Raw genomic sequence first — 19,469 nt, 5'->3', positions numbered from 1 at the left:
AAACTAATTATGGTACATATATTGCCAGAGCTATACCTCAAATAACTCAGCGTAATAAGCTAAAGCGCCTTGAGTTTGCCAAAAAATTTATCGGCAAACCATTTTCATTTTGGCAAAATGTTTTATGGAGCGATGAAAGTGCTTTCCAGTTTCACGACTCAAAAAAGAAAGTTTTCGTAAGAATTCTGAAAGAACGTCGCAAAAAGTGGCACCCATATGTGAAAGAGCGAGCCATGGAGGTGGGACCGTAATGTTTTGGGGATGCGTCGCCTACAATGCACTATGGTCCAGAATTCGTTTTTTTTGGCATAAAGTCGAAATTTGTATGTGAATGGATTACGTTTTTTCTTGCAAATTCTCAAAGTAAATTCATCATACATATTAAAAATGAAAAAAAAAAAATTATTTAGCTTCCCTGAAGATTTTGGCGAGCTTTTGAAAGTGAACAATCGATCAGCTGATTGTGGGAAAAAAATTGGCGCCAAATTACTTGTTTACATTTTTACGTGGCGATCGAGTAAATTTGCTCAAATAAATTCGGCTAAAAATGGAAAATGAAGATAAAGGTATGTAGTATCTAATGTATTTAGTTATTTTATGTGTAGTCCCAAGATTTAAGTGTTGTGCAATGTCCAATTTATGTGTATTTTTGTAGAAAATTTAACTGCGTCCCATGTGTTTCATAGAATATAACAAATGAACTGAGTTCTGCTGAGAAAAACTAACTATGTGAGTTTGTACCTACAAATGTTGTAATTGACTGGAAAGTAACAACTTTGGCCCGTTTTGGCCCCTTTTCTTTAAATTTGTTAATATTCAGGAAAGTTCGAGTTTTTGCATAGCGATCTCATCGATATTTGGCGCAACAACAATCGACAAAAAAAATCTGTCTCACATTGGATTTACAGTAAAATCAATAACAACCATTTGGAAAATGAAAAAAAAAAGAGAAATAGATAAAAAAATCAGTAATTTTGAATCCTTCATTAAAAGAAACCTTCTGAAGTGGTTTTTTTTTTATTTTTATTTATTTATTAAATTAACAAATTATCTGTTAATAATGGTACTTAGTTACTAAAGGCGGAAAAAGATAAGTTAAAAGTTAGCTAAATTTAAATGATTATAAATATTGCATGCAATTAGTTTAAGAGACAGTTCAGGGGATAGGGTTTGACAGAGGGAGTTATAATTATGGCATAAAACCCTAAAAGGTTCATGATCAGCATAATTAGACCTACATATGGGTAGACGGATAGGCCTAAAAGTACGGGTAGGTCTGGATGGAACGGCCAAGTCAATCTGACCCAAGAGAGTTTGGGAGTCAACAGTCCCAAGAAGGAGCTTGTGCACGAACATTACGCCATTGCATATTCTGCGATGGTGCAACGACGGCAGGTCAATAAGATTTAGCCTAGACCGGTAGGGTGGCAAGATTCTACCCGAGTTCCAGTTAAAGTTCCGAAGGGCAAAAATTAAAAATTGCTTTTGCACGGATTCAATAACAGCCCGCTGCTCTTTATACTGCGGGCTCCACACACAAGAACAATACTCCAATATAGGACGTACTAACGAGATGTACAGTTGTTTCGTAACGTACGGGTCGTCAAACTCCTTGGACCAACGCTTGATGAACGCTAAAACACCCTTAGCTTTATTTACAGTTGCAGCTATATGGGTGTTGAAACACATCTTATGATCAAAAAGGACTCCGAGGTCATTTGAACTAGAAATTCGCTCAAGGACATGATTTCCTAGAACATATGAGACAAAATGAGGAGCGCGACGGTAAAATGTCATAAGTTTGCATTTGGAAAGGTTCAGAAAAAGAAGATTAGTTGAACACCACAATAGTAGTTCACTTAGATCAAGTTGAAGGCGTGTGTGCAAATACCAATCAGAGTAAGAAAGACAGATTTTGACATCATCAGCATACATTAGTGTAGTAGAGTATGTTATAACTTGAGGAAGGTCGTTCACAAATAAAATAAACAGAAGCGGGCCCAGATCACTTCCCTGTGGCACACCTGAAGTAACATTAACAGTATTTGACAACACGTTAGAAAACAAAACACGTTGAGTACGGTTAGAGAGATAGGACAAAATCCAATCTAGAAGATTCGTTTGGAACCCTAATAAAGAGAGCTTTTGAATAAGCAGAGCATGGTTCACAGAATCGAATGCCTTGCTGAAGTCCGTAAAAACTACATCCGTCTGCAAACCAATTTGAAAACCCCGGTGGATTAGGTTAGAAAACTCAAGAAGGTTAGTCGATGTTGAACGATGTCTGAAAAAACCGTGTTGCGACGGAGATATCAAGCTGCAACAAAGATGTTGCAGTTGCCGGGTGACCAGGAACTCAAGAAGCTTCGGGATGGCGGAAAGCTTTGCGATACCACGATAGTTTTCAATGTTTGATCTTGAATCTTTTTTGTGAAGCGGAATGATGTAGGACTCATTCCAAATTACTGGGAGACAAGACTGTTCCAAGGAGAGGTTGAAGAGAAAGGTCAAGGGTTTGCAAAGGGACTGGGCACAGTGTTTTAAGATGCAACTTGGTACCTTATCTGGACCAGCAGAAAACGATATGTCCATAGATGACAAACCTTCCAGAACAACGCTTTCCTCGAAAAAGGGCAGAAAAATGCTGTTAGCTTGAGGTAGCTGGTACGGATACGGAGTGGATGCGTTGTAAATATGAGACGAGTACGTTGTTTGGAAAAAGTTAGCGAATAAATTTGCAATACCAACAGCAGAAGCTTCTGTTTTGTTCTGGTAATGAAGGGACGGAGGAAAAACGTTTGACTTGCGCTTAGAATTAACGAACGAATAGAATTTATTAGGATCACTACGAAAGTTACTACTACATTGTGAAAGGTAATGATTATAACACTGACTATTGACGGCAAGGAACAGAGAGCGAGCGGAGGAGTATAGAGCTAAGGCCAACGTGGAGCCCGACTTCTGGTACTTTTTATAGAGCCGGGATTTATTATTTTTTAAGTATGACAAATACTTGGAGAACCAGGGAGGCTTGGACGATACAGGTACAGTGATATCTGGAACAAACGTATTAAGGGCGGAGTAAATAGAACTATAAAACGAGTTAACAGTTGCATCTATGTTCGGTAATGAATAAAGAAACGACCAATCAATACGCGAGAGATGTAGATCTAAATCAATAAAGTTTGTTTTGCGAAAACACTTTATGTGACAAGGAGCCATGGAACTGTCAGCACCTCCAGATTGTGTACACTCCAGTGATATCAACAAAGTTGGATGGTAAGGATCTTCAGGGAGAGATATTGGGCTTGCTCTAGATACAGTAGCAAGAGAACCATCGTTAACAAAAACGAGGTCAAGAAGTCTGTCCCTAATTTTTTTAACGGCATTAATTTGGACAAGGGAAATATCCGATAGCCCATTGATAAAGTCATTATGGCAATTGGGAAACAACAGGTTAGCGTCATTACAAGGCAGCCAAGAAAGAAATGGGAGGTTAAAGTCCCCCATGACAATAATTCGATCATTGCACCCTAATGTAGAAACAACATTATTAATTGCTGAAAGGTGGTGTAAGTAAAGCTCAGCATCAGACCTGGGAGGAATGTAAGAGCAGGTTAAATAGAAAAATGCGGAGCCAACACGAACTTTGACTGCAACAAATTCAATTCCATGAATGTTATTGAATGGGAATAACTCAGATGAGAAAACAGATTTAACTGCAATCAGAACCCCACCTGCAAAAGATGGGCGGTCCATTCTATAAATAGTGTAACTATCAATGAAAATTTCGTGATCATTGACAGAGGAGTTAAGCCAGGTTTCGGTAAACGCGATGGCATCGAAATCAAAGGACGCGCTATTAGTATGAATTTGACGCAACTTTCCCAGCAATCTGCGAACGTTCTGATAGTGCATGGAAAAATAGTACATCAGTTTTTTGGAGCATGTTCGGTAATTCTTGGATTCGAGTTCGAATCTTTGAGAAGGAACTCATGCACAATTGTATGCTCAGGCCATATTGACGGTTCTAGAGAACAGGATAGTAAAGAATCAGGGAGAAGAATTTTAAAGGATGATATGTTGCGCTTATGTTTAAATGTAAAATTAGTCACAACTATATCAACAGGCGAAGTGTTAAGTTTAGCGGCAAGATGTTGTTTAACATCCTCCGTTGTAGCCTCAGGAATAAGACGAGAAACAAATATTGCTTTCCGAGGGACCACTGCTTTAAGTTGAAGTCCCGAGCGAGATCGAGATGGTGGAGCCACTCCTAAAAGAGATCTCGGTACAAGGGCAGAGGAATTGGCAGCAATGGCTGTAGCAGGAATTGGAGTAGGAATTGCAGCAGGAATTGGATCAGGAATTGGAGCAGGAATTGGCAAGACGTCGTCAGCAACCAGCACACCCGCACTAGGAGCACTCACCGCGTCAGAAGTGACGGCCACAGAAACTGCAGGGATGGGATTGATGCTGTTGGGGAGTTGGGTGCTCGAAGGAAGCACATTGCTCGGTGTAAAGAACTCCGGAGCCACCGTTGGCGGATTTACAGACAACGGCGTGGCATGCCTACACGGAAATGCTTCCGATGGATGAAGGTGGGAGGCAGGCGTACCAATCGGATTAGGTTGCAAGAGATTGGTATCATTATGCGGAATTTTCCGTCTAGGCGATTCGCTCAAGAGTTTGAGCCCAAGAAACTGTGATTCAAGGGCAAGAAATTTCTCGTTGAGAGCCACAAATTGTTTCCGGACATCCAGAAACCCAGTTCGAGTCTGTCTCATAAATGTGCGCATTTCGGCCTCAATCTCCCGACAAGCCAGACATGACCAAGACAGGCCCATGCGTTTCGAGATCAGATCATTCAGCCGGCCAAAATTTCCACCACCAGCACATTTTATGTGGGCAAAATTGTCGCACAGCCAGCAGCTAAGAAATGAATCACCAATGATAACACCACCGAATTCACATTTCTTTGCACTACAAACGATTGCCATTATTGACAGCAGTAGAATCACTGTGCACGAATAATAAGAGAACGGAGTGAGATCGCAGGTAAAGTAGGAGAGCAGACAGCAGAGCGAGCCAGACAATCAGCTGCAGCGGCAATAATTCAAAGCAGATGATCCAACGAAGTGCAGAAAACGAGCAGTAAACTCACCAAAGCAGAGACACAAAAGAAAAGTCCACAGAGAGGGAGAGTATAGGCAATCCAGAGAGAGTGAGAGCAACAATGCGAGAAGCCCGCGTATGCTCACGAGAGAGTGTGGGCGATGCAAACGCTGATGCGCGAGAACAGTGCACACCGAAGAAGCGATAACGAAAAGCAGACTGGGCAAAAAACAATAACAAATTGCCTGCACGAGTCCGATGTGTTACGTTGCAATATTGAATTTATATTAAACACTTGTTTACAAACAAAACACTGGTGGTTAACACAAAGTAGAATCAAATTAAAGAGATGCGATAATAAATCAAAACAAAGAGACACAACAATGTTGTATGATATTTAGGCAAAGGGCGGAGAAAGCGGGAGCAAGAAAAAAAAACACAACCGGCTTAAGCAAGAGCTAGAAGCGAATTTGTGCAACAAAATGATGGAACGGTTTATGACCACCCATGCTAAATGGATGGCTTCTAAAATAACAATTATTGTTGATGAAAATTGTAAGACACCAAAGAAAATGGGACGTCCAACATTACATTATACAAATGCAGGGACAAGATTAAAAAGGAAACTGGCGTCTGATCTTGCAATTGATAATAATAATAACACGAATCTTCTTATGCATGCTGCGGCAGTTTCTGCTAAGAAAGAACGCAAGACCGACGTGGCATTTGTCCTAACAAAAACAATTAGAACACCTGAATACCCGACTGAATCGAAAAAGCATCTTCAATTGCAAAAGCCCATTCCACTTTCACCAGATGAAGCTTTAGCTTACCTCCTGGAAAATTCACTCAACAAACAGCAGTATACAAACACTAGGCTTTTAAATAAAAGGCATAACTGCGACATTTATCCTAGCTATAATAAAGTAATGGAAGCTAAATTACAGTGCCGACCAAAGTGCATAGAAGTAATGGAAACTACTGCTCGAGTGCCATTACAAAATCTTTTGGATCATACAGCACATCGAATAATTAAATTGCAGTCCGATGTTTTCAAGCAGTTCCCGGATGCATCTGAAATCAAATTAATCTGCAGCTACGGATTTGATGGCTCAACGGGTCATAGTATATACAAGCAGAAGTTTTTAACTGAAATACCTGGCAGTCAGCTTTCCGATCATTCTTTATTTGTAACTTCTGTTATACCCATACAAATTACAGACACCTATCATCGGAACATCTGGACAAATAGAACACCGCAGTCTATTAGATTTTGCAGACCGCTAAAAATTGATCTATTAAAAGAAACTACTGCGCACATAATTATAGAAAAAAAAGATTTAGATTTTCAAATTAACACTCTTAAACCCTTTGTTTATAAATTAGTTGAGAATGTTGACATAGTAGTTACCTATGAAATGCATATGACACTTATAGATGGAAAAGTGCTGAGCGTATTAACTGGAACTAAATCTACTCAATGTTGTCCAATATGTGGGGTCACCCCGACAAAAGTATTGGAAATTACAGATTTTAGTTCAGAAACCTTTACCCCAAAGCTTGGAGCAAACATATCCGTGGTACCCAATGTCCCCTACGATTCATAAAGTATTAGTCCACGGTTTTCAAATAAACAATTCGACGTTGGTTCCACTTGGATGTTTAGGAGAAAATGCTTCAGAGGCACGGAATAAAATGTACAAAAAAGACAGATTATCACATGCAAGAAAAAATAGTCGGGTAAATACTATGACTGACATTTTTTATAGAGCGATAGATTCCTCGGATCCATTACTATCGAGTGTCTGTTTAAAGGAGAGGGAAAGGAAAAACAAGAAAAAGCCTCTTTCCAAAGAAGTATTAAGCCTTCTGGAGTTGCCGTCTACCGAAAGCAAAGATTCATGTGAATACGAAAATGACTCGCAATCTGATTCTGATTTTGATTATAATACATACGACATAGAACTAGAAGAAGAAGATGAGGTCATTTAAGAAAAAAATTAGTGTGTAATAAATTTCCATAGTTTATATATAAATATAGATAATTTGAAATAAGATATTATATATAATGATTTAACAACAAAATGTAATAAATTTGAAGTATGTAATTTAAACTTCCGACTTTATGCAAAAAAAAAAACAAGAACAAGTACAAGTATACAAGTATATGTACAAAATTTAAAAGCTCTAGCTTTAATTTCGAGCTCTGTGTTAAACAAATCTGAGGTGCTCTGGGGAAGGGGGTCGATGGCGTGGTCGAATCTAAAACAAAAAAAAACCGAAATTTTATAAAAATACTCGAAATAATTGTGCAAGGTTTCAAGGCTCTAGCTTTAAAACTAGACTTTATACCAAAAAAAAACGACTTCTGGACCATAGTGCAATGGCTTGGGAAATTTAGTGCCTGTAGATGGCAGCATGAATAAAGAGAAATATTTGGAAGTGCTAAACGATCACGCTTTCCGCTCTGGAGATAATTTGATTGGGGAGTCCTTTACATTCCAACAGGACAACGCCTGTAATGTGTCCCGGTGTTCTGGTGTGGTAGCTTTCGAGACGCATTCCACAAACTAGACAACTTGCATAGATGTTATGGTTAGCACTGTGTGGGATCTTTCGGCTAGGGCTCGTCGGATGGGGGGGATCTTTCAGTTGTTCCAGCTAAACACATACAAGAGATTCTGGTGCTAACCTGGCCGTTAGGTGTTATACAAATCAAATCAATAGTGCCATATGCATCGCCGCACGGAGTTAGGTCTTGTAATCTCCGCGTTTACCCACCCTACCATGTTAACTCTGCTCGCCTATTTCTTGTGTTAACCCTTAAACCTCTATATGTTCCCCCTTCCCAATACCCCTGTATAGTTATTCTACTCCAATTTCATGTTGATCAATCTTCAGTGTATTTTCATATTTTAACTCCACTCCAACTAACAACCATCCTCAGCATCACCTCAAATCTTCATAACATCTTATTTATCTACAGTTACAGCAACTTAATTTTAGGGGTTTTTTTTTATATATATATAAAGAGGAGAAAAGTTTAGAAGAACAAATCAAATTATAAGCAAAGCGGTGTTTTTCTTACTTTTAGTGGTAGCTTACGTTTGGTTTTCCATCGCTGCAACAGGCCTGCATGCATTGATGTGTCCTAGATTAGATTATAATGTACAAAATTTAAATGCAAAAAAAAATAATAATAATAGCAATAGTAGCTACGGTTGAATTCAGTGTGTGTGTGTGTGTGTGTCAATCATTTTCCTTGAAGACATCCGATATGGATATGTCTGTGCCTATCCAGGCCACGACATAGAATTTCAGAGGCAACTGTATGTCCTCTGCCAAGGTCAAAAATAAGGTTGTTCGCAAATTTTCGTTGTGCGGCAGAAGTTTGACCTCCGTTGGATAACTTTCGTCAATATTAAATTACACTGGAGAAACCGAGATCGACTGGCAAAGCTCAGACCCCTTTTGGCGAAGAAAAATTTTATCAGCCACATGTCAAAGCGGGGGGGTTATGTAATTACCTTTTGGGGCTTGAAGCCGGGTTTATCTTTGGAGAATCACTGATTTTTCGGCTTTTCGGCACACTGATCTTAATTTTTGGGGCAGCTTGGCATGTGCACCCTACTTTCGACGATTTATTGATTTCAATTTTTATTTTTTTTTCAGACACGTGTATAACCTTTTATTCTTTTCTTTTCTTTTATCTCGCCGTACCACCAAACTGACCTTCCACAATTTAGTTCCATGGATCGAATGATCCAGCGCTTGAGCTTTGATTTTGTTTCTTCATCCCATTCTTAAGCACAAGGGCTAGATAACCCACCAAGATAACCCAAAGCTCGCTCTCCCGTCAAAAGCTTTCGCTTTATTCCCGTTTATTCCCTTGCATGCAGATAAGCTACAGCTCTGTGCACACAAATAAGTCCATCCAAATATGGGCCGTCACACGCCCCGTGCCATAAAGCTAAAGTCGTTACCCAATTCTTGAAGGACATTGGGGTTAATACTTTGGACTGGCCGCCGCAGAGCCCAGATTTAAACGTTATTGAGAATCTCTGGTCGTACATAAAAAGGAACCGGACTCCAGATTTGACAAGGAACCGTGAGGATACAATCTCAGAGGTGAAATCACTCTGGAGAGAAATTCCATTGTCTTATATCCACAGCTTAGTGGAATCAGTTCCGAGACGTCTGCAAAAGGTGATAGAGGCAAAGGGAGGATATATATTTTACTGATTCATTATAAAAAGTTACTTCGTTCCATTCGTTTTTGTTTTTTTTCACATTTTATAAAATGTCAAAATACTTATGCCGCCGTCTGTTTACGAATAATTTATTTTCATTTCAGAATAAACGCACTTATCATACTTTATACATATTTTTATAAGCTTAATATAATACCTATCTACGATAAATAAATATACTTTCTACTTAAAAAAAATCAAAAGTTACAACCAAATATGCAGTGCATAATTTTTGTCAAAAAAACTTATGCCGACGTGTGTAAATAAGCCTAACAGTAATGCACAGAGTATAGAATTTGGTAAATACAATATTGTTTAGACACCACATCCCATGACGCGAAGTCATCTGAAATAAGTCCTGAATTAGTTCGTATTATCTTGGGTAAGTGGAAACCGGCCCTCGGATAAATCCGTACTCATCCTGCATTTAACATAGTCAAGCAGAAATTTGCTAACCTAAAACATCACAGTTTATAGCTCGGTGAAAGAAGTTCCATTTGATGATTCATCAAAACTCTACTCACTATATAAGCACACAAGATCCCAACAACGATGGCGTAATAGGTGAAATCCTGATCTCTGAATACCTTGAAGCATGATTCCTTCACGTTGCTCTCATCATGCAGGCAGCTTTCGGGCAAATATTTTGGCTTTCCCAAATTCATGTATATATAGTACTCGGGGTCCATAAAGCCGCAGCAATTGAACTGTAATAAACCAACCTGAATGACCTTCAGAGCTAAAAAGTGGCGCCTGGAACGTACCTTCTCCTGCCAACGGAACATTGCAGCCGTGTTGTTGTTAGACTTTAGATCAGTCCACGCGTGAGCCAGGTTCTGCCAATTGGACTTGTGGTCCTGAATTCCCGTCCAAAGGAAATAGTAAGTCACTCCAAAGATAACCAACAGCAAGAGGTGGCACAGGGCTTCCTGTTAAAAAAAATGTTCCAATACAAATACTATTAGTTTTCCTGTGGGCACTCACCTGTTTGGATTGCTTATAAATATTATTCAATTCAAAAAAAAACAGCCTCCATATTGTTAGTACAGAACAAAGTAAGAGAACGGCTAGCAGCAGATTGAAAATGATACGAAATAATCCACCCACTTCGACGTAGCTGGGAATGCCGATCCCAAAAATAATAAAGACCAACAGCTGAGGGAGAAGGTAAAAAAGCGACAGCAGTGTATTATGATTAATGATGAAAGATAACCAAACAAAAAGTATTACAATCAACAGTAAATTCTGAACGAGGAGCAGGAAATTTGCGGGGCAACCCATTTCGAAGAAAGCTTACAAGCGACTGAACCGATTATCAAATATCTTTGCATTAAAAGAAATAAGTGTTTCTGTCCTGATAAGATCGAACAACAAAATATCAGTGAATCATTTAAATAGTCACAACAGACTGGTGTCCCGATGATAATAAGTGTGACGGTATATAGTTAAATATCCGCAACTAGATTTTAAGTTTTTTAAAAAAGACTTTTATTTTACAACTTAAATATCTTTATGTCACAAGATTTAAATGAATTCCCCGACTTGACTTTGGGTCTGCTTGTCTCAAACGGAACTGATCTCTCTGCTGCTGGCTAGTTTCCATGAGCCCTTCTCTTGGAACTCCTGACTCTGGCTTCGGGCGTTGCTTTCCTCGGCTGCATCTTCGTGTCGGTGGCGTACGTGCCTGGATCGATATTTGGGGATGCGTCGGTTTTGATGAAAGGCATCCACTGCTGGCGATCGGTGTTGCATTACATGACGGAGCTAGGAATGTGATACTCCTTGGTTTTATGTCTAGCTTTGATTGGTCCTCATGAGTGGCGTGATTCTAAAGAATCGATTTCTCGAGAGTGGCGTGATTCTAATGTTGATGAAACAATGTGGTCCATTGTTTATATTATGGGGGGCCCTAGCTTGGAGTATGGGAAGAAACAGTTATTGATTCTTGAGTGGGGTCCTGTTACTTGTGTGGATGGGGTGGATGAATTGTACATAAACATAATGTGTATGGGATGTGGGGAATTATGGATATGTCACTCCCCCAACGTTTGTTATTAGCCTGTCCCTAGGCGATTATAGTGCCGGGTGTCAAGTGCGGTGGCTGAGGTTGGTTCCTCTTCTGCTTCTATTATAGGGTTAATACATTTAACCGTGACTCTTTTAGAAGTTTTCTTAAATTTAACAGCTACATAACTTAGTAGTACTAATATAATTATGACAAATGAAATTAGTAGACTTATTTGTAATAGGTTACTATATTTGGTGTATTGCATAATTATTTCATTAGTTTGGACATACGACAGTGGTTTTATTTTAGTTATGTTGTTGTTGACATAAACATTCTGGGAAAAATCTAACATTGTGTTTGATATTGTAAATTCATTTAATTGGATTGAACAGTTGTAGATTTTTATAATGGTATTTCCTTCCGCTATGATTTCTTGGTTTACAAAATTCTGGTTTAGCGTTGTTTTTGGAAGATTCCATGTGATTAGTATATTGGGTTCAATAAAGTTTATTTGAAAGTTTTGAAAAGTTTTGGAATATGGACACATAGTGGGAATTTGCATTAAAATTCCTTTTATACAATTGTCATTGGTTTTCAATCTAGTTTCTTTAACAAATACTTCTTCATTTTTTATGTAGTACTTGTCGTATGTCATATCCGTTAACATGTTATTTAATTCGTCTGGATACGGAACGATTTTATAGATTGGTACTTTTGTAATGTCTTTGGGAATGTTGGAATTTATTAGAATTTCGTTGGTATCGGATTTTAGCCATGTGGAGGTTTTTATATTTAGTATTTTCTCAGAATTTATTTGTTCCAGGTAGTCTTGTTTTAATAATTTTGGATTAAATATACCGAGCCTAGTTAATTGCATACCTAGTTCTATATCTTCGATATATTCTGTGAAATGTTGTAGATTGAATATCAAAATTTCTATTTGTTGATTCCTGTCTTTTTCTTCATTTAGTTTGTTTATGACGTTTATTCCGCTATTAACTGCATCTATTACCAAATTTAGTTCATTCATTTGAATGCTATGGCTGGCTAAATTTTCTATTTTTTGTTCCAAATCGACTTTATCTTCCTGATCTAGTGTTCCAAAGAGATATTTGTAGGCTGTTCCTACTATATTGATTAGGCCTCTTTTATTTCTTTTGGTTATTTTTAGCCCGTTCATTTCTCTTTGCAATTTGTCTACTAGATATTTTATTTGGATTATGTCCTGGAATTTAGTGGCTTGCATTAATACATTTTGGTATAGTTCTTCGGTTTTAGTTACATTAACAGTTAGATAATGGTATTCGTAATTGATAGGTATGTTAATCGATCCAGTTTTGAATATCATATATCCGTTTTGAGATTTTATAGGATTTATTTCTATGTTTTGGCCCTGTGCCATTACGATGGTAATTATGAGGAAGATGAGGATTTTAATTGTGTTGAAGTTCGCCGATTCCATTAACTTCCTCGGTTTCTCTGGAATTATTATATTTGCTTCTATTAGATTTCTTCTTTTTCTTGAATTTTGATTAATAATGAGTTATTTTCCTACCCCTATTCTTTTCTTCATAATGTTTTTCGTCTACCTGTCTAATTTCGGCCGTCCTTTTGAAAGGATTTGTTACCTTAGACTTAACTAGAGGTGATAGTTTATAGCGGGTATCTATTTCATACTCTATGCGGTTTTTATTTAATTGAGTGATTTTATTCACTTTATTTAGTTGGGTGTCATAATCAGGTGAGCCTGCATAAATGAATATATCAGCTGGTGACCTATTTGTGGTATTATGTTTGGTTTTATGATTATAAGTATAAAGAATTAATTCAAACTTCGTGAATCTATCTTCTGGGTTATCCTCGCTAGATATTATTCTTAATTTTTCATTTACTGTTTTATGAAATCTTTCTACGTCAGATATTCCATTTTTGCTGGAAGTGATCTCTATTTTGACGTTTTCCGCATTCAGCCATGCTTGCAATGCTGTGCACATAAAAGCTGAATCTTTATCGGCTTTGATTTCAATTGGTTTGCCCATCTCGTTAAAAACTTTCATGATGGCTCTTTTTGCTTCTAACCAGTCACGACTTTTTACTTCTACAAGAGTGGCAAACTTCGAGTATACGTCAATACATGATAGGAACTGTTGGTTACCAACCATATAGAAATCTATGACGTATTTCTCTCTGATGTTCAGTATTTCCGGTGTAGTTTCGAATGCCAACTTCGTATTTCTATGCTCTGTTTTGGCAATATTACAAGTAGGACATTCGTTTATGATGTTTTGGATTAGTTTTTGATAATCCGGGTAATAGTATTTTCCCCTAAACCAATTGACGGTTTTCTCTATCCCTGGATGGAGTAAGCCTTTATGATTCTTTAATATGGTTTCTTTAAATTCAGCGTAATTCTGAATATCTAGGAGTTTCGTGCTTGATTTAATAGCTTTGGTTATATTGTTAGAATTAATGATTTCTAAATAGGCTTTTTGGAATGGAGGAAAATCTATTTCGTTATGGAAATATAATATGCTCTTTTTGGTGCATAGATATTCCTTTATTATATCCTTCGCTAAGGTGTTAGTCATTTCCTTATACGTGATCTTGATGATTAGCTTGTGAAAATAACGAATTGTTTCTACCTTATCTTCATTGCCTTTTATTAGCTCAATTTGCCGATTGTAATAGTTAATTGGTCTTTCCGTGATAGCAATGTGATTTAGATTGTCTTCCTGTGCGCTATGTACAGTTGCACCAACGCTATTGGAAGCTTCTCCAAGGAGATTTTCATTAATCTTTACCCTTGATAAGGCATCAGCTACATGATTTTCTTTGCCTGGTAGATATTTCATTTTAAAATCAAACTCATTCAGTTTTATTTTCCACCTTTGTAATTTCATATTTGGCTCCTTGAGGTTGTTCAACCAAATCAAGGGTTTATGATCGCTTTGTATCTCGAATGTTCTACCGAACAGGTATGAACGGAAATACTTGGTTGCCCATACGATCGCTAATAATTCCTTTTCGATGGCTGAATAGTTTATTTCATGTTCATTTAGGGTTCTGCTAGCGTAGCAGATCGGTTTGTGTTCTTGTGACAAAACCGCTCCCAATGCTATGTTACTAGCGTCGGTTGTTACCGTGAACATTTTGTCAAAGTCTGGGAACGCAAGGATAGGGTCTGAGGTGATGAGTACTTTTAGTCTCTCAAATGCCTCGACGTACTTTTCTTCCTTGGGGTCTATAACAGCTCCTTTCTTTAGTTTGAGTGTCATGGGTTTTGCTATGTTTGCAAAATTAGGAATGAATTTCCTGTAGAACCCGCACAGACCTAAGAATGACTTTATTTGTTTAGTCGTTTCTGGTATTGGAAATTTGACAATGGCAGAGATTTTGCCTGGATTTGGTACTATTCCTTCAGTAGTGACTACATGACCTAGGAATTCAGTTTCCTTTTTCATGAATTCACATTTATCCATTTGTAGCTTCAAGTTGGCGTCTCTCAACTTTCCAAATACTCTCCTTAGTGACAACAAGTGTTCTTCCAATGAAGTGGAAAATATAATGATGTCATCTAAGTATACAAAGCAATCTTTGAAGATTAACTCTTCTAGCAGATTGTTCATACATCTTTGGAAGGTAGCTGGGGCAGTGGTTAGCCCAAAGGGCATACGAGTGAACTCGTAATGTCCGTGCTTAGTGGAGAACGCAGTTTTGGGGATTGAACTAGGTTCCATGGGTATTTGATGGAAACCTTTTGCTAAATCGATTGTCGTAAAATACTGACATTTACCTAGTTTGTCTAGGATTTCATCCATTCGTGGAGTTGGGAATTTGTCCTTAACTGTTATTTCATTTATACTTCTATAGTCTACTACCATTCGATATTTTTGCTTTCCTGAAGCATCTATCTTCTTCGGAATCATAGATATGGGCGAGCAGTAAGGAGAATTCGACTTTCGAATTATTCCCTGCCTGATCATATCTTTGATTTGCTGGTTTACCTCCTGATCATGTATCTGGGCATATTTGTATGGTCGTCTGTAGACCGGGTCTTCATGTTGAGTTTTGATCTCGTGCTTGATTGTACTTGTGAAAGTCAAATTGTCACCTTCTCTGTACTGCACATCCTTAAACTCATATAAGACCTTCTTTAACTCTTCCCTCTCTTCGTCGTTTAAGTGTTCCAATCTTAATTGATTACATTCCCTTAATTCACTGTCTAGAGCGGAAGCGAAGTATTGATCTCCCTCTGGAGATGGGTCAAGGCACTTAGGTGCGATCTTCTCTTCTTTTGTAGAGGGATCAGTGCACTTCTGTGCGGTCAATAGCTTCTTCAATAGCTTCTCCACTCTGAATGATTGGGTACGACCTAGCTCCTAGTGTTACAGTGTCATTTCTGTAATCGATGACGGCTTTACTTGCCATCAAGTATTCTCTTCCTAACAAAATATCATAATTTTCGGAAAAGTTATGTATGTAGAACTTTTGTTCGGACGGACATGTTTTGTTCGCATTCCTCATTATACTCTTAGTTAAACGGACAGGTCCATTGATGGTATGGACCGTAAGGTTATCGTCTTTTATCTCGGAATCTGTATTATTTTCTTTCATGATGTTGATCGATGATCCCGAGTCAGCGATACACCTTAGTATTCTTTTATTAATGGTAATGTTTATATAGGGTCCTCCTCGGTTTCTTCCGAGGCGGCTTGATGAAAATTTACGTCCATCTTCGTTTGGCCACTCTGGCTCTCCCTCCCTCTTTTAGTAGGTTGGTTGGGTCCACTCCCACTAGCTTGGTTTTGAGATATTTGCTGATTGAATGGATTCTGAGCCCTACCTTGGTTCAAGGAATTTTTGAACTCATTGTATAATCCAGGATTTTGGGAATTTTGATTTTGATTTGTTCGATTAGTCTGACCTGTTCCAGATGAACTCTGAGTTTGATTGTGATAGTTAGTACTATTATAATTTGGATAATAGTTTCCAACATTCTTTCGATTTGATTGAGACGATTTCGATTGATCTTTATTTGTACCTGAATCTGTTGTACTAGCTTCGTACAATCCTTCTTCTTGTGCTGCCTTCTTAAGATTAGACAATGTGGTAATATCTTTTCTTGCTAAGGTCATGAACATTCTGTCAGGAAGTTTTCGAGTAATGACATCTTTAATTGTGTTGTTCAAAGCGTTTTTATAAATGACATTATTTTCTGGTATGTTTTCTAAGTTTAGCTTATTGTTTATTAATAATGCTTTCGTCTCTAATTCTTCTATAAACTTACGAAGACTGCCGTTGAATCTGGTGGTGTATAGTTGTCGTAAGAGTTCTTCATATGGTGTGTGATTTTTGAACTCGTTGATTAGCGTCGTCTTCAGTTCGAGCCACGTGTTGGGTTGTATCATTTGCGATATGCGTTGTGCCTCTCCTGACAGTTGGATCTCGGTCGCTCCAAATAGGATCCTTTGTTGGCGAAGATCTTCAGCTGGATATAATCCGCATACATATTCGATTCGTTTGATAAATGAGCTTAGCTGTCCAGATGAACCGTCATAGGCAGGTATTTGTCTGATCGACAGCAGTGCCGGGTTCAAGTGGATTTCGCTCAATGATAGTGGTGGTAACGCCATGTTGTTGGTGTTGATTGGGTTTTGTTTTCAGTAGTTTTTAACTGTATTTTGGTTCACTTGTAAGTTTTTTGATTTTGTATTTAGTGTTTGACTGTTCTTGGTGGATCACCATCTCCGCTTACTTCAGTTCACTTAATTTTAGTTTTGCAAATCGTATTTGCTCGTAACACATAGGTTCTTTGGCGGATTTCACAATTTTATTAACGATTCCGGGATTACGTGATCACAGTAATTCGAAATTACACAAGCTGACCATTACCGAAATATAGGAGTTAATTTTAAACGAAATCCTACCGACTGCGCCAGTTAAATATCCGCAACTCGAAATTTAGTTTTTAAAAAAGATTTTATTTTTAGTACTTAATTTCTTTATGTCACAAGATTGGTTGAATTCCCCGACTTAACTTTACGTCTGCTTGTCTCTAACGGAATTGATCTCTCTCTGCTGCTGGCTAGTTTCCATGAGCCCTTCTCTTGGAACTCCCGACTCTGGCTTTCCTCGGCTGCATCTTCGTGTCGGTGGCGTACGTGCCTGGATCGATATTTGGGGATGCGTCGGCTTTGATGAAAGGCATCCACTGCTGGCGATCGGTGTTGCATTACATGACGGAGCTAGGAATGTGATACTCCTTGGTTTTATGTCTAGCTTTGATTGGTCCTCATGAGTGGCGTGATTCTAAAGAATCGATTTCTCGAGAGTGGCGTGATTCTAATGTTGATGAAACAATGTGGTCCATTGTTTATATTATGGGGGGCCCTAGCTTGGAGTATGGGAAGAAACAGTTATTATACCCGATATTCAAAATGAGTATTGGGGTATATTAGATTTGTGGTAAAAGTGGATGTGTGTAACGTCCAGAAGGAATCGTTTCCGACCCCTTAAAGTATATATATTCTTGATCAGCATCAATAGCCGAGTCGATTGAGCCCTGTCTGTCTGTCCGTCTGTCCGTCCGTCCGTCCGTCCGTCCGTCCCCTTCAGCGCCTAGTGCTCAAAGACTATAAGATCTAGAGCAACGATGTTTTGGATCCAGACTTCTGTGATATGTCACTGCTACAAAAATATTTCAAAACTTCGCCCCGCCCACTTCCGCCCCCACAAAGGACGAAAATCTGTGGCATCCACATTTTTAAAGATACGATAAAACCAAAAACGCAGAATCGTAGAGGATGACTATATGTTCTAGAGTGTAAAATCTCAACTAGATCGTATAATTATTATAGCCAGAATTAAGAAAACAATTTCATTCTTGCTCGCTCTGTCTCTCTCTAACACACAGGTTTCATGGTCGGCTTTGCCAATTGCAAAATATGAGTTCAAGGATCTCAGAACCTATAAGAGCCAGAGCAACCAAATTTGGTATCCACACTCCTGTGATATCGGACCTTGACCGTTTCGTGTCCAAATTTCGCCACACCCCCTTCCGCCCCCGCAAAGGACGAAAATCTGGGGCATCCACAAATCTCAGAGACTATTAAGGCTAGAGTAACCAAATTTGGTATCCGCACTTCTGTTAGATCTCACTATAAAACGTATATCTCAGAATTTCGCCCCACCCTTTTCCGCCCCCACAAAGGACGAAAATCTGTTGCATCCACAATATTGCACATTCGAGAAAACTAAAAACGCAGAATCATAGATAATGACCATATCTATCAGATTGCTGAATCTGGATCAGATCAGATCATTTTTATAGCCAATAGGAACAAATCAATTAGCAGTGGCTACGCAGCGCCCGACGTCACGCTCGGACTGATTTTCTGTCTCTCTCGCACGCACTCTTTGTCGTGTCGTTTAATATTAGCGGCGTCTGCCGGAGGAGAGCCATACTGACTTAGTATCGGGTATAACCGTAGAGTTGCGGTGTCCGCAGCAACTCACAACGTTCCCCCTCGTTGATTCTTGAGTGGAGTCCTGTTACTTGTGTGGATGGGGTGGATGAATTGTACATAAACATAATGTGTATGGGATGTGGGGAATTATGGATATGTCACTATATGTATGTACACCTGTAAATACGAGTACTAGTAATATTCTTAAACCGGATGAATACTTTTTCAATTAAAACCATCCCCGAGGTAGAGCCACATGGAGAATAACATGTTTTGTGTATTTTTCCCCCTTTTTTGGATTTTCCGAGCTGCAAAATATAATCTTTCATTTCGGCGGAACCCTTTCCCTTGAACTGTGCGAGTCATATAAATAATTCCTTTTCATTATATTTTTATACAAAATTTCGCGCGTGTTCGTTATACCCGATACTCAAAATGAGTATTGGGGTATATTAGATTTGTGGTGAAAATGGATGTGTGTAACGTCCAGAAGGAATCGTTTCCGACCCCATAAAGTATATATATTCTTGATCAGCATCAATAGCCGAGTCGATTGAGCCATGTCTGTCTGTCCGTCTGTCCGTCCGTCCGTCTGTCCGTCTGTCCGTCCCCTTCAGCGCCTAGTGCTCAAAG

General features: G+C 38.6%; 2 protein-coding genes and 1 long non-coding RNA gene across 4 annotated transcripts; 1 reads left to right on the top strand and 2 right to left on the bottom strand.

Moving 5' to 3' along the window:
- The first annotated feature begins 411 nt into the window (after window positions 1–411).
- Window positions 412–7,226, top strand: LOC117188397. The gene is made up of 3 exons (XM_033392230.1): window positions 412–566; window positions 821–1,008; window positions 5,588–7,226. The coding sequence occupies exons 1-3, from the start codon at window positions 555–557 to the stop codon at window positions 6,717–6,719; spliced, it is 1,332 nt and encodes a 443-aa protein (XP_033248121.1). The 5' UTR covers window positions 412–554; the 3' UTR covers window positions 6,720–7,226.
- Window positions 7,227–7,991: 765 nt separating this feature from the next.
- Window positions 7,992–9,158, bottom strand: LOC117188430. 2 transcript variants are annotated; one of them, XR_004472578.1, is made up of 4 exons: window positions 8,640–9,158; window positions 8,332–8,580; window positions 8,218–8,263; window positions 7,992–8,107 (listed from the first exon to the last, which is right to left on the bottom strand). It is a non-coding gene; the product is annotated as an uncharacterized LOC117188430 (long non-coding RNA). The 2 variants fall into 2 exon arrangements; XR_004472577.1 differs by having other exon boundaries at window positions 7,992–8,263; window positions 8,640–9,156.
- A 321-nt stretch (window positions 9,159–9,479) lies between these two features.
- LOC117188319 lies at window positions 9,480–10,693 on the bottom strand. Its single transcript, XM_033391974.1, has 5 exons — window positions 10,593–10,693; window positions 10,347–10,517; window positions 10,127–10,291; window positions 9,887–10,069; window positions 9,480–9,818 (listed from the first exon to the last, which is right to left on the bottom strand). The coding sequence occupies exons 1-5, from the start codon at window positions 10,641–10,643 to the stop codon at window positions 9,726–9,728; spliced, it is 663 nt and encodes a 220-aa protein (XP_033247865.1). The 5' UTR covers window positions 10,644–10,693; the 3' UTR covers window positions 9,480–9,725.
- Between the last annotated feature and the right edge of the window lie 8,776 nt (window positions 10,694–19,469).

This window comes from Drosophila miranda, chromosome 3 (assembly GCF_003369915.1).
Source record: "Drosophila miranda strain MSH22 chromosome 3, D.miranda_PacBio2.1, whole genome shotgun sequence".
Classification (NCBI taxonomy): Eukaryota; Metazoa; Arthropoda; class Insecta; order Diptera; family Drosophilidae; genus Drosophila; species Drosophila miranda.
The sequence above is the reverse complement of the archived record's forward strand: the minus strand, read 5'-3'. Positions and strand labels throughout refer to the sequence as shown.

Excerpts from the sequence above, each read along its gene's own strand:
- LOC117188397 (XM_033392230.1), top strand. Across the intron at positions 1,009-5,587 it reads AAAAGAAACCTTCTGAAGTG|CAACAAAATGATGGAACGGT; the intron begins GTTTTTTTTTTA and ends AGCGAATTTGTG.
- LOC117188319 (XM_033391974.1), bottom strand. The coding sequence starts at position 10,643 with ATGGGTTGCCCCGCAAATTTCCTGCTCCTCGTTCAGAATTTACTGTTG. Across the intron at positions 10,070-10,126 it reads TGTTCCGTTGGCAGGAGAAG|TTCAATTGCTGCGGCTTTAT; the intron begins GTACGTTCCAGG and ends GGTTTATTACAG. Across the intron at positions 9,819-9,886 it reads GGATCTTGTGTGCTTATATA|GTTAGCAAATTTCTGCTTGA; the intron begins GTGAGTAGAGTT and ends GTGATGTTTTAG.